Source organism: Mustelus asterias, chromosome 23 (assembly GCF_964213995.1).
Source record: "Mustelus asterias chromosome 23, sMusAst1.hap1.1, whole genome shotgun sequence".
In the NCBI taxonomy this organism is placed as follows: Eukaryota; Metazoa; Chordata; class Chondrichthyes; order Carcharhiniformes; family Triakidae; genus Mustelus; species Mustelus asterias.
The window spans coordinates 66,618,467-66,633,355 of record NC_135823.1 but is presented as its reverse complement, the minus strand read 5'-3'; the positions used below and the strand labels follow the sequence as shown (position 1 = coordinate 66,633,355).

At 45.6% G+C, this 14,889-nt stretch overlaps 1 protein-coding gene across 1 annotated transcript in view; it reads right to left on the bottom strand.

Annotated features, from left to right (window-relative positions):
- dnah3 (dynein axonemal heavy chain 3) overlaps window positions 1–14,889 on the bottom strand; it is a 186,252-nt gene that overhangs the window by 58,192 nt on the left and 113,171 nt on the right. Inside the window, exons 34-38 of the mRNA XM_078239899.1 lie at window positions 13,129–13,240; window positions 11,437–11,678; window positions 6,249–6,349; window positions 6,050–6,155; window positions 3,494–3,623 (exon numbers count right to left, since the gene is read on the bottom strand). Of these exons, the coding sequence (XP_078096025.1) occupies window positions 3,494–3,623; window positions 6,050–6,155; window positions 6,249–6,349; window positions 11,437–11,678; window positions 13,129–13,240 (691 nt within the window). The remainder of the gene's footprint in view (window positions 1–3,493; window positions 3,624–6,049; window positions 6,156–6,248; window positions 6,350–11,436; window positions 11,679–13,128; window positions 13,241–14,889) is intronic.

Below are 14,889 nucleotides of genomic sequence, written 5' to 3'. Positions count from 1 at the left end.
CATTCCCAAGCACAAAGGAAGATGGTTGTGGTTGTTGGAGACCATTCATCTCATCCACTGGTCATCATTGCCAGCGTTCCCCTGAATAGTGTCCTAGGCCCAACCACTTCAGCAATGACCTCCCATCCATCAGAAGGTCAGAACTGGGGAGTGTTCCCTGATGACGCCACAATGTACCATTTGCGACTCCTCAGATACTGAAGCAGTTTTTGCGCGTATCCAGCGAGACCTCAGTTTGGGTCGATAAGCGGCAAGCAACATTCGTGTCATAACAGTGCCAGGCAATGACCATCTCCGACAAGATGTCAACGGCATTGCCACTGCTGAATCCCTCAGTGTCAGCATCCAGGGGGCCTCATCATTGACCAGAAACATAACTGGATCAGCCACATGTGTGGCTACAAGAGCAGGTCCGAGGCCGGGTCTTCTTCAGGGAGTGACTCGTTGACTTCTCAAAGTCTTTCCACCACTTATAATCCACAAGTCAGGAGTGTGATTGAATAGTCTCCACTTGCCTGGATGAGAGCAGCTCCAACATGTCCTGGACAAAGAAGCCCACTTGATTGGCACCCTGTCGGCCATGTTAAACAATCACCTCTGCCTTCGGCACTCTGTAGTCGCAGTGTGTACCATCCACACAATCAATTGCAGAGATTCATCAAGATTCTTTGGCAGCATCTTCCAAACACACAACTTCCACCCCCTAGAATTAAAAGGGCAGCAGGCACATGGAAACACCATTAAGGGTATGATGCCATCCAAGTCACACAGCACCCAGACTATGTTTGGAAATATGTTTCCGGTCCTTCATCTTTGCTGGGTCAAAATCCAGTAACCATTTCCCTTGCAGCACTGTGATATACCGTCATCGTATTAACATCCACGGTTCAAGAAGTTTTTAAGTTTAAGTTTATTTATTAGTGTCACAAGTAGGCTTACATTAACACTGCAATGAAGTTACTGTGAAAATCCCCTCGTCGCCAGACTCCGGTGCCTGTTCGGGTACACTGAGGGAGAATTTAACACGGCCGATGCACCTAACCAGCACGTCTTTTGGACTGTGGGAGGAAACCGGAGCACCTGGACGAAACCCACGCAGACATGGGGAGAACGTGCAGACTCCACATAGACAGTGACCCAAGCTGGGAATTGAACCCGGGTCCCTGGCACTGTGAGGCAGCAGTGTTAAGCACTGTGCCACCGTGCCGCCCTTGGTGAAGGCTCCTCACCTCAACCTTCTCAAGTACATTTGGAAATGGGCAATGAATAGCCCAGTGATGCCCATTTCCCGTGAATGAATTTAAAAAAATCTCTCAATATAAAATGCTACCAGCCTGACGACCTCATTCCAGCATCATCAGTAAACCCGGGATATAATTTGTATTAATTTAGTCTGGAACATTTTTCACCTCTAGAATTCTCAGGAAATATGGAATGAATTGTAAATCAGATTACATAAAGGGAAGACATTGGTCTCCAATGTGCCAGGTAACTGAATAAAAAGAGTCGGACAGTTTCTGGGTGTCACCTCCCAACTGCCGGATGCCCATCTGAACCAGGCTTCAGGCCTCTTGAAATGTCAACCATGGGACTGATGCCTGTAAGACCCTAATGCCAAATTCAGCAACTACTGGATAGCTTACACACCTCACACGTTTCACTTAGTGAGTCCAGATCAACAGCAGCAGTCCTTAAAGGGGCAACTGGAGGCTGCCAATAAAAAGGCAAGTTTTGTCTCTTATACTTTAAGATAGAGTCAGCACTGTAACACTGTGGCTCCTTCTGGCCCCTTCTCTCCCCTATCTATTCAGGACAAATCATCCCGGACAAAGCAGCCCGCTTTATTGGCACCCCAACCATAAACATTTCACTCCCTCCACCACCAACATACAGTGGCAGCAGTGTGTACCATCTACAAGATGCACTGCAAGAGCTCACCAAGGTTCCTTAGACAGCACCTTCCAAACCCATGACCATTTCCATCTAGAGGGACAAAGGCAGAGAAACCACCACCTTGAGGTTCCCCTCCAAACATATCACCGTTCCTTCACTGTCACTGGGTCAAAATCATAGAACCCCCCTCCTTATAGAGACATATAAGATAATGAAGGGGCTAGACAGGGCAGAGAGATCCTTTCCACTTAGAAAGGAAACAAGAACTAGAGGACACACCTCAAAATAAGGGGGAGTCAGTTTCGGACAGAGTTGAGGAGAAACTTCTTCTCTCAGAGGGTAGTGAATCCCTGGAATTCTCTGCCCATTGAAGCAGTAGAGGCTACTTCGTTAAATATGTTTAAGTCACAGGTAGATAGATTTCTGATCAATAAGGGAATTAAGGGTTATGGGGAGCGGGCGGGTAAGTGGAACTAAACCACTATCAGATCAGCCATGATCTGATTGAATGGCGGGGCAGGCTCGAGGGGCTAGGTGGCCTACTCCTGCTCCTATTTCTTATGTTCTTATGTTCTTAACACCTCAGGTAACTACACCTCAGGGACTGCAACAGTTCAAGGAGGCAGTTCACCTCCACTTCCCAAGGGCAATTAGGAATGAGCAATAAATGCTGGCCTATCCAGCGATGCCCACATCTCTTAACTAATAAATTTTAATAAACTGCCACATCTCTCCCCATTATCCCCAGGACTTAATTGCTTATGAATAATTCAAAAAATATTACTTTTACAATATTACAAAATATACTCTTTAGTTTTTCTTTCCTGCTCTCAAGTCTATAATAATTAAAGTGAATATAATATTTACCAAATCATGATTTTTTTTAATACTTGGTTTTAAAAATTAGCATGTGGATAAATCATTGCCTCCCTAATTTCCACAGCTCCAGAAATTTATTGGACTCTCTGTGAAAATTAAGTGACTAATCCTTAACACACTTGTACACAATTATTACCAACACATTTCTGACTGTCTCACAGAATTGTTACAGTGCAGAAGGAGACCATTTGGTCCATCATGTCTGCACCAGCTCTCCAAATGAGCATCGTGACTCAGTGCCATTCTCCTTTTCCCTGTACCCTGCACATTGTTTCTATTCAAATAATCATCTGATGCCCTCTTGAAGGCCTCGATTGAACCTGCCTCCCCCACATTCCCAGACAGAGCATTCCACACCCCAACCACTCACTGTGTAAAGAAGTTTTTTCTCACATCATATTTGCTTCTTTTGCAAACCACTTTGATTCAGGGCACTGAATCCTTGTACGATCCTTGTACGATCCTTGTACGAGTGGGAACAGTTTCTCCCAATCTACCCTGTTTGGCCCCCTCACGATTTAGAACATTTCTATCAAATCTCAAATCCCCTCTTCTCTCCAAGGAGAACAGTCCCAGCCTCTCCAATCTACCCTCATAACCTGACTGCAACCCGTCGAAAAATTCTAAAACAAAGGCATTTGGCGGGTAGCTGAAATTCAGGCAATGCTGGAAACGTGCTACACCACTGCAGTAAGATCCAGATTTAAATAAGGACACTCACCCATTAAACATGTATAGAGCCTCATCATACTGTAGGCAAGGTGCATCGGAGATGTCTGCACAAAGAACTTACAGTGCAGTCGGGTAAAATCCAAAGAAGGCTGGATCAGCCAATGGAACATGTCATTGATCTGAAAATGAAACATCTCAGCTGTTTATCTGGAATATATTTGCAATTTAGAAAACCTTCAAAATAACTCCGCAAAGATCAGCTTCTTATCTATTGATTCAACTTTGCATGATGGATGGAATCTCCCATTTGAGATGAAGATCATAGAATCATAGAAACCCGACAGTGCAGAAGGAGGCCATTCGGCCCATCGAGTCTGCACCGACCACAATCCCACCCAGGCCCTACCCCCACATATTTACCCGCTAATCCCTCTAACCTACGCATCCCAGGACTCTAAGGGGCAATTTTTAACCTGGCCAATCAACCTAACCCGCACATCTTTGGACTGTGGGAGGAAACCGGAGCACCCGGAGGAAACCCACGCAGACACGAGGAGAATGTGCAAACTCCACACAGACAGTGACCCGAGCCGGGAATCGAACCCAGGACCCTGGAGCTGTGAAGCAGCAGTGCTAACCACTGCGCTACCGTGCCGCCCTGATGAGGAGGAAATTCTCCTCTCAGAGGTTGGTTAGTCTTTGGAATTCTCTTCCCCAGAGAGCAGTGGAGGCTGTGGTTCACTGAGTTTATGCAAGGCTGAGTTAGACAGATTCTTCATTGACAAGGGAGTCCAGGGTTATGGGGACAGGAAGGGGAGTATCATTATGGTCACAATCAAATCAGCCGTGGTCTTATTGAATGGCAGAGCTGACGCGATGGGCCAAATGGCCTACTTCTCATAGAATCCCTACAGTACAGGCCCATCGAGCCTGCACCACAATCCTTGGCTTGGGTCACTGTCTGTGTGGAGTTTGCACGTTCTCCTTGTATCTGCATGGGTTTCCTCCGGGTGCTCCGATTTCCTCCCACACTCCAAAGGTGTGTGAGTTAGGTTGATTGGCCATGCTAAATTGATCCACGTGTCGGGGTTAGTAGGGTAAAGATGTGGGGTTACAGGAATAGGGCCTGGGTGGGATTGTGGTTGGTGTAGACTCGATGGGCCGAATGGTCTCCTTCTGCACCGTAAGGATTCTACGATTCTATGTCCTTTTGAAGTTTAATACTAACCTCCTCACAGTTCACAAAACTTCCAAGTTTTGTATTATCAGCAAACTTTGAAATTATGTCCGGCATACCAAAGTGTTTAATATAGTTTAAAGTTTATTTATTAGTGTAACAAGTAGGCTTACATTAATACTGCAATGAAGTTACTGTGAAAATCCCCTAGTCTCCACACTCCGGCGCCTGTTCGGGTACACTGAGGGAGAATTTAGCGTGGCCAATGAAACTAACCAGCACGCCTTTCAGACTGTGGGGGGAAACTGTAGCACCCGGAGGAAACCCACGCAGACACGGGGAGAACGTGCAGACACCGCACAGACAGTGACCAAAGCTGGATATAGATCCCATCTATAGAATATCCAATAACTTCAGAGGGAATTGGATTGCCTAGTTTACAATCCAGTTCAAAATCATTAAACTGCACTGAATTTTGTAATCGGAGGTTTGATGTATTGTGTGAAGATGTTGAACAGCAGTGAGTGAATTGCATAAATGAAAGAAATTGGGGAGTTACAACTGACACCGGGGGCTCAAAAATCTAAGGATACGGGTAAACTTTTTAGGACTGAGATGAGAAGAAATGTCTTCACCCAGAGAGTGATGGAATTCGCTCCCACAGAAAGCAGTTGAGGCCAACATGTTTTCAAGAAGGAGTTAGACACCTTAAATGGTGTAAGCTACAGAGCTATGAACCACGTGCAGGAAGGTGGGATTAGAAAGGACACCTGGGTGTCCATGGGCTGGCATGGGCAGGATGGGCTGAATGGCCTCCTTCTGTGCTGTAGTTTTCCTGTGGTTCTATGATTCTATAGCTCTTGAGGCGAAAGGGATCAAAGAATATTGGGGGGGAGGGGTGAGATCAGGCTATTGAGTTGGATGATCAGCCATGATCATACTGAACATCAGAGCAGGCTCAAAGGGCCAAATGGCCTTCTCCTGCTCCTATTTTCTATGTGAGAATTACAGGTAAAGGAAAAGTTTAAATTTATTTATTAGTCACAAGTAGGCTTACATTAACACTGCAATGAAGTTACTGTGACAATCCCCAAGACGCCACACTCCGGCACCTGTTCGGGTAACACTAAGGGAGAATTTAGCACGGCCAATTCAACTAACCTGCACATCTTTGGACTGTGGGAGGAAACCAGAGCATCTGGAGGAAACCCACGCAGACACGGGGAGAATGTGCAGACTCTGCACAGACAGTGACCCGAACCAGGAATCGAACCCGGGTCGCTGGCGTTGTGAGGCAGCAGTGCCAACCATTCACATTTGCTGATTTACCACTTGTGGTATCACCGATTGCCGTCGACAACATTGAGCTGGACAAATTCTGTTGGCATTTATCACATCAAATTTAGATATTTTAAAATATCGAGTTACCAGTTCTTTATGTTCCGCGGTGACGGTTGGAGGTAGAGTATCCATATAAGAATCTTTCAGTGGTGCCCAACCCAGCTGATGAGGCTCCAGGTAAATCATGCCACACCTGTTAAAAAGGATAGCACTTTAATGCTCGACAACTGTGGTGGGATTCTGTGCCGAGTACTGAGGCTTTGATAATCGCACAGCTCATCATTACCTGCTGACAGTCGCTGGGGAGGCCTGCTCCAAATCTGCCGGCTCAAATATCAAATTCATCTTGGGACTCATCTGGATAATTTCGCCACTCATCAAACACAACTGGAAGACAACATGGAGTGTAAACTATAGAGAGCCACACACAAGTGTAGTTCCTGAGGCAGCCAGATGTGCTTCTGGTTATCATTTGCATTTAGTGACAGACTTGGCTGGCTTATGGCAGATGTATTTTTTATTCATTCAAGGGACATGGGCGTCGCTGGCTGTCCAACATTTATTGCCCATCCCTAGTTGCCCTCAGAGGGCAGTTGAGAATCAACCACATTGCTGTAGGCTCTGGTGTCACAGGTAGGCCAGACCAGGTAAGGACAGCAGATTTTGTTCCCTAAAGGACATTAGTGAACCAGATGGGTTTTTCCGACAATGGTTTCATGGTCATCAGTAGATTCTTAAGTCCAGATATTTATTTTTTATTGAATTCAAATTGCACCATCTGCCGTGGTGGGATTTGAATCCGGGTCCCCAGAACATTAGCTAAGTTTCTGGATTAATAGTCTAGCGATAATGACACGAGGCCATCACCTCCCCATGGAAATTAATGACATAATCTAGAAGGAAAGAAACAGTTTGGTCCAGTATTCTTATTTCCCCATTTTTCCTTCTGGAAATGAATTCAGCTTCTTAAGCAAGGAGTAAGAAGAGCTAAAAGGGGTCACGAAAAAGCATTGGCCAGCAGGATTAAGGTAAATCCCAATGCTTTTTATACATATATAAAGAGCAAGAGGGTAGCCAGGGAGAGGGTTGGCCCACTCAAGGACAAGGGAGGGAATCTATGCGTGGAGCCAGAGGAAATGGACAAGGTATTAAATGAGAACTTTGCGTCAGTATTCACCAAAGAGAAGGACTTGGTGGATGATGAGTCTGGGAAAGGATGTGTAGATAGTTTGGGTCATGTTGAGATCAAAAAGGAGATATTTGGGTTATTGAGAAACATTAAGGTAGACAAGTCCCCAGGGCCTGATGGGATATACCCCAGAATACTGAGAGAGGCAAGGGAGGAAATTGCTGGGGCCTTGAGAGAAATCTTTGTATCCTCACTGGCTACAAGGGAGCTCAGTAAGAAGTCTAACAACACCAGGCTAAAGTCCAACAGGTTTATTGGTAGCAAATGCCACTAGCTTTCGGAGCGTGCTGCTCCTTCATCAGGTGGAGTGGGAGATCTGCATTACAAGGGAGCTCCCAGAGGATTGGAGAATAGCCAATGTTGTTCCTTTGTTTAAGAAGGGTAGCAAGAATAATCCAGGTAATTACAGGCCGCTGAACCTTACATCAGTGGTAAGGAAATTATTGGAGAGGATTCTTCAAGACAGGATTTATTCCCACTTGGAAATAAGTGGACGTATTAGTGAGAGGCAACATGGTTTTATGAAGGGGAGGTCGTGTCTCACGAACTTGATCGAGTTTTTCGAGGAAATGACGAAGATGATTGATGAGGGTAGGGCAGTGGATGTTGTCTACATGGGCTTCAGTAAGGCATTTGACAAGGTCCCTCATGGCAGACTGGTGCAGAAGGTGAAGTCGCATGGGATCAGAAGTGAGCTGGCAAGGTGGATACAAAACTGGCTCGGTCAAAGAAGACAGAGGGTAGTAGTGGAAGGGTGCGTTTCTGAATGGAGGATTGCATCAAGTGGCATTCCTCAGGGATCAGTGCTGGGACCTTTGCTGTTTGTAATATATATGTAAATGATTTGGAGGAAAATGTAACTGGTTTGATTAGTAAGTTTGTGGACGACACAAAGGTTGGTGGATTTGCAGATAGCAATGTGAACCATCAGAGGATACAACAGTATATAGATCGGTTGGAGACTTGGGCGGAGAGATGGTAGATGGAGTTTAATCCTGACAAATGTGAGGTAATGCATTTGGAAGGTCTAATACAGATAGGAAATATACAGTAAATGGTAGAATTCTTAAAAGTATTGATAGGCAAAAGGATCTGGGTGTACAGGTACACAGGTCACTGAAAGTGGCAATGTAGGTGGAGAAGGTAGTCAAGGAGGCATACGGTATGCTTGCCTTCATCGGCCAGGGAATTGAGTTTAAAAATTGGCAAGTCATGTTGCAGCTTTATAGAACCTTAGTTAGGCCATACGTGGAATATAGTGTTCAATTCTGGTCGCCATACTACCAGAAGGATGTGGAGGTTTTGGAGAGGGTACAGAAAAGATTTACCAGGATGTTGCCTGGTATGGAGGGCATTAGCTATGAGGAGAGGTTGGAGAAACTTGGTTTGTTCTCACTGGAACAACGGAGGTTGAGAGGCGACCTGATAGAAGTCTACAAGATTATGAGAGGCATGGGCAGAGTGGATAGTCAGAAGCTTTTTCCCAGGATGGAAGAGTCAATTACTCGGGGCACAGATTTAAAGTGCGAGGGGCAAGGTTTAAAGGAGATGTACAAGGCAGATTTTTTACACAGAGGGTGGTGGGTGCCTGGAATCCGTTGCCGGGGGAGGTAGTGGAAGCGGACACGGTAGTGACTTTTAAGGGGCATCTGGACAAATATATGAATAGGATGGGAATAAAGGGATATGGTCCCCGGAAGGATAGGGGGTTTTAGTTAAGTCGGACAGCATGGTCGGTGCAGGCTAGGAGGGCCGAAGGGCCTGTTCCTGTGCTGTAATTTTCTTTGTTCTTTCTTTTACTTCATAGAATCCCTGTAGTGCAGAAGGAGGCCATTCAGCCCATTGAGCCTGCACCAACAACAATCCCAACCAGGCCCTATCCCCATGATCCCACGAATTTACTCTGCTCGTTCCCCTGACACTAAGGGGCAATTTAGCACAGCCAATCAATCTAACTTGCACATCTTTAGACTGTGGGAGGAAACCCAAGCAGACACGGGGAGAACGTGCAAACTCCACACAGACAGTGAACCCGAAGCAGCAGTGCTAACCACTGTGTCACTGTACTGCCTGCCTGACAGGCAAAGTTAGAGAGACCGACGATTAGAAAGTTAGAGATTCCTGCAGCGTTTGGAATGTGTCACAATGATGACCATTAAAATGGCCGCTTAGGACATGAATGTGAATCAGCTGTGATGTCTTCCACAGAGCTGCAGCAGGCTCTTTTGACTTCACGCCTGTGGAAATCCTTGATGGGAAACTCGGGAAAATATTAGGAGTACAGTTTTTCCTGATCTACTGGAAAGTATGGGACTGAACAGAATTCACTTGGGCCCAAACTCCAACCTTGGCAATGCCTTTTTCATGGAACTCACACTCACATCAGTTAATGGGATAGGAGGGAGCCTTACTGGAGGGATGGGCCGTACCAGAACCAGAATGAGATCAGTGTCCAAGCACAAACAGGGCGATGGAAAATATTTTAAACTAGCAAGACACGGGGAAGGAGCTGTAAGAAATGAGATGACACAGTGGCACAATGGTTAGCACTGCTGCTCCACAGTGCCTGGGGACCCAGGTTCAATTCTGGGCTTGGGTGACTGTCTGTGTGGAGTTTACATGTTTTCCCGTGTCTGCGTGGGTTTCCTCCGGGTGCTCCAGTTTCCTCCCACAGTCTAAAGATGTGCAGGTTAGGTTGATTGTCCATGATAAATTGTCATTTAGTGTCCCAAAATGTGTAGGTTAGGTGGATTGGCCATGGTAAAGGCACTGGGTTGGGTGGAAAGTTGGGCCTGGATAAGGTACTCTGTCAGAGAAAGTCAGTGCAGACTCGAAGGACTGAATGGCCTCCTCCTGCGCTGTAGGAATTCTATGATGAACAAAACAGGAAAAGAGAGCATCTGATAAGCAGATGGAGGACATAACCCAAACAATGGGACAAGAGTTGTAAAAGGTGGTTAAAAATACAATGCGAGGAACTGCTAATAAAGATAAGCTAAATTGTTTGAATAGCAATGTACACAGTGTCTGTAATGAAACAGGAGAGTTGGAGGCAATAACACAAAGAACCAGTTGTGAAGAGATTACTGATACATGGGTATAACATATTTAGATAAGATAGGAAGGGTAAAAGGAGAGGTGAAATAGTTATGATTATTAGGGATAATATGATGATACAACTATTAGTAATAGACAGAAATAGAGATAATGTGGATAGAGATAAAAGATGATAAAGGATAAAGCCGTGAATAGGGCTAGTCTACAGACCATCTAATAGAGGAGAGGAAGTCAAGAGAAAATATGTGGGCAAATTAGGGAACTCAGTAAAAAATATAGGGCGGAATTTTTCAGCCCCTAGCTGTGGCCCATATCCCGGAAGTGGAGATAGCCTGCCATCGGCCAGATCTTCCAGTCCCGCCAGTGTCCACAGGGCTTTGTATGCTCTCACCCTCTGCCACTAGGGGATGCACCGCAGGGGAATCGCCACCACCAGGACCACAAGATCCCGCTCGTGGGAAGGGCTGGAAAACTTTGGCCCTGGAATAATAATCATGGGGGTTTAAATTACCCCAAAGTTAATTGGCTGGAAAAGGCAGGTAAAGAAGATAATGGAATTGAGTTCCTACAGTGTGTCCAATACGCCTTTCTAACCCTGTATAGAAGGAGTCATAGAATCATAGAATCCACAGTGCAGAAGGAGGCCATTTGGCTCATCAAGCCTACACCGACAACAATCCCACCCAGGTCCTATCCCCGCAACCCCACACATTTGCCCTCCGAATCCCCCTGACACTAAGGGGCAATTTATCATGGCCAATCCACCTAACTTGCGCATCTTTGGACTGTGAGAGGAAACCGGAGCACCCGGAGGAAACCCATGCAGACATGGGGAGAACATGCAAACTTTACACAGTCAGTGACCAAGATCACAATTGAACCCGGGTCCCCTGGTGCTGTGAGGCATCAGTGCTGACCACTGGGCCACCGTGCCGCCCAGCCGTGAGTCCATAAAGGAGGATTCATAGCTGGTTGTAGCAACATTGGATGAAGCAGAACACACAAGGAAAGTAAAAGAAGGGAAACATCTGGGCACGGTGACCATAATATAACACACTTCAAGTTAATAACTGAGGACAGAATAATCAACTGGAAAGAAGTTGATTTTGAAGGACTGAGACTAGAACTTTGGATAACAAAATGGACCACAACATTGGCAAACTATTTCTCTGCAATTCTATAGGATTTCTTCACAAGCTCTCAAACTCTTCCAGAAATATCCACCTACTTTCTTGTTATCATCCAATGCGGTATTCATATTTTCAATCCAAACAGCATCAACCGGTCCATCAAACACAATCCACTTTCTTGAGTTGGTGACAGATGTAGCATGCAAGCGGAAGGTTGTGGCGAGAATCCCATCTGTCCACTCATGGCTCACAGGATCGAAGCAGCCATACAGCTGGCCCATGGTCACCGCCTTAGGGTTTATTATAGCATATTCAACAGCAAACTCATTCATCAACTGAGCTAAAAAAATAAAACAAATCAAACATGTAAGAGCTATTAGGAATAGGCAACAAATGCTGGCCTGCCAGCGATACTCACATCTCACATAACATTAAAAAGGAGCACCAGGAGATAGAGAAGTGGGTTACGTATAGAAGTATTTCAATCTGTAAAGGCCCTAAACATTCCCTTGCATCTACCTCTCCTTAACCACCGCCGACAATAATTTTGTTTTATTCATGGGACATGGGCGTCACTGGCTAGGAAGCATTTATTGCCCATCCCTAGTTGCCCTTGGAGGGCAGTTCAGAGCAAACCACATTGCTTTAGCTCTGGAGTCACATGTAGGCCAGACCAGGTAAGGACGGCAGATTTCCTTCCCTAAAGGACATTAGTGAACCAGATGGGTTTTTGCGACAATCGACAGTGGTTTCATGGTTATCAGTAGAATCTTAATGCCAGATTTTTTTTTAATTGAATTCAAATTCCACCATCTGCCGTGGTGGGATTCGAACCCGGGTCCCCAGAACATTAGCTGAGTTTTCTGGATTAATAGTATAGCAATAATACCACTAGTCCATTGCTTCCCCCAGCACTGTCAGAGTGCTGAGCAAAATTGAACTTGTAAGCGTGGTTCTAATATTCGACACCCCTATCGTCACCACCAAGACGTTGCCCTCCAGGCCACTCACCGTCCTGACTTGGAAATGTATCGGCCGTTCCTTCACTGTCGCTGGGTCAAAATCCTGGGATTGCCTCCCCAACAGCATTGTGGGTGTACTACACCGCATGGACTGCAGCGCTTTGAAGAAGGCAGTTCGCCATCACCTTCTCAAGGGCAGTTAGGGATGGGCAATAACTGCTGGCCAAGCTAGCAACGTCCACATGCCATGAATGGACAAAAAAAAGTACTAGTGACGGTGCCAACATGTGCAAAATGGTAACTGGGAACTCCCAGGGCTTAGTTCTGCCTTAGTGCCTTTACATAGAGCTTATACATTGTTTGAATGTCAGCAATTGTACTTTTATCAAAAGAAGCTGAAAGTTCCTTGCAATATAGAACAGACTGAAACCGAGAATTGTGGTATTACTAGTGCATTTTTAAAAATTAATTCATGGGTACCGGGCATCGCTGGCTGGGCCAGCATTTATAGCCCATCCCTAGCTGCCTGAGGGCAGTTGAGAGTCAACCACATTTTGCTGTGGCTCTGGAGTCACATGTAGGCCAGACCAGGTAAGGACAGCAGATTTCCTTCCCTAAAGGACATTAGTGAACGAGATGGGTTTTTCCGACAATCGATAATGGTTTCATGGCCATCAGTAGATTCTTAATTCCAGAAATTTTATAAACAACTGTCACACAAGGGAACACAAAATATTAGTTATGTAACTGTTAGCAGCGCAGATACTGATCTTATCTTGCAAATATTTAACGAGTCATTTGCTATATAAGTATCTAATAAATTGTTACCTGCATATAAATCACCAAGTGCTGCTGCTAACACTTTGAAGGCACAAGTTTTACCACCCAAAGGATCACCAACAATCATAAATCCATGACGCACCAGCATCATCTCGTAAATCTGATGGAGCAAAGTAGAAATTAACAGATCACTTCATTTCAGTCACTGGGTTAAGCCTCTTATTGGAACACTATTTTCAGGAAGAAGGGAGACCTACACAAGGATACAGATGCTATTTATAGAAATGTTGAGCGAATATTTGTTGAATTAGAGTCAGAGTCATAGAGGTTTACAGCATGGAAACTGGCCTTTCGGCCCAACTTGTCCATGCCGCCCTTTTTTTTTAAAACCCCTAAACTAATCCCAATTGCTCGCATTTGGCCCATATCCCTCTATACCCATCGTACCCATGTAACTATCTAAATGCTTTTTAAAAGAGAAAATTTGTACCTGCCTCTACTACTACCTCTTGCAGCTTGTTCCAGACACTCACCACCCTGTGTGTGAAAAAATTGCCCCTCTGGACACTTTTGTATCTCTCCCCTCTGACCTTAAACCTATGCCCTCTAGTTTTAGACTCCCCTACCTTTGGGAAAAGATATTGACTATCAATGTTCTGACCATATAATTTGAAAACAATATATTTGCAGCACAATTACTGTACCTCACATTGTAAGACTTGGGAATGAAATGTTTTCAGGCATTGAGGGTGGGCACGGTGGCGCAGTGGTTAGCACTACTGCCTCACAGCACCAGGGATTCTGGTTCAATTCTGGCCTCGGGTCACTGTCTGTGTGGAGTTTGCACATTTCCCTGTGACTGCATGGGTTTCCTCCGGCTGCTGTGGTTTCCTCCGAAAGGCGTCTTTCCTCCGAAAGACGTGCTGGTTATGTTGATTGGCCATGCTAAATTGACTGAGGATTAGCAGGGTAAATATGTGAGGTTACGGGGATAGGGCCTGGATGGGATTGTTGTTGGTGCAGGCTCAATGGGCCAAATGGCCTCCTTCTGCACTGTAAGGATTCTCTGATTATCAATTATTTCTTTCATAGTCTGATGCAACATTAACCTAACCCATTATTGCAGAAACATTAGGGTTGTTTAATGCTGCAAATGTATCTCTATCACGTTTTCATGTTTTTGCTTTCAGACAGAGCTGTTGATTATTCTGCCATTAACACTCATTCTGGACAACTGATAGTTCTTCATTAGAACATTCACTGCTCCCCTTTGCCTTTTGTTCTGTGACATCTTTCTTGTTTAGGGCTAGAATTCTCTGACCTCGCCCACGGCTGGGATTCTCCAGACCTGCTGCTGTGAATGGGAATTTGGCTGAGCGTCAAATTCTCCATTCTTGCCAGCAGCGGCAGCGGGACAGGAACGGCCAGAGAATTCCAGCCTCAATCTCTCCCTCCCTCTACCTAATCCCAGACCTCCCCTGTGTTCCACCTCCCTGTCTCCCTCTCAACAGCATAAAACCCATCACGGCGGACGGCACGGTGGCATAGTGCTGCCTGCTGCACACTGCTGCCTCACAGCGCCAGGGACCCGGGTTCAATTCCGGCCTTGGGTCACTGTCTATGTGGAGTCTGCACGTTCTCCCCGTGTTTGCGTGGGTTTCCTCCGGGTGCTCCAGTTTCCTCCCACAGTCCAAAGATGTGCAGGTTAGGTGGATTTTTTTTTATTCATTCATGGGACATGGGTGTCGCTGGCTGGCCAGCATTTATTGCCCATCCCTAGTTGCTCTTGGAGGGTAATTGAGCGTCAAC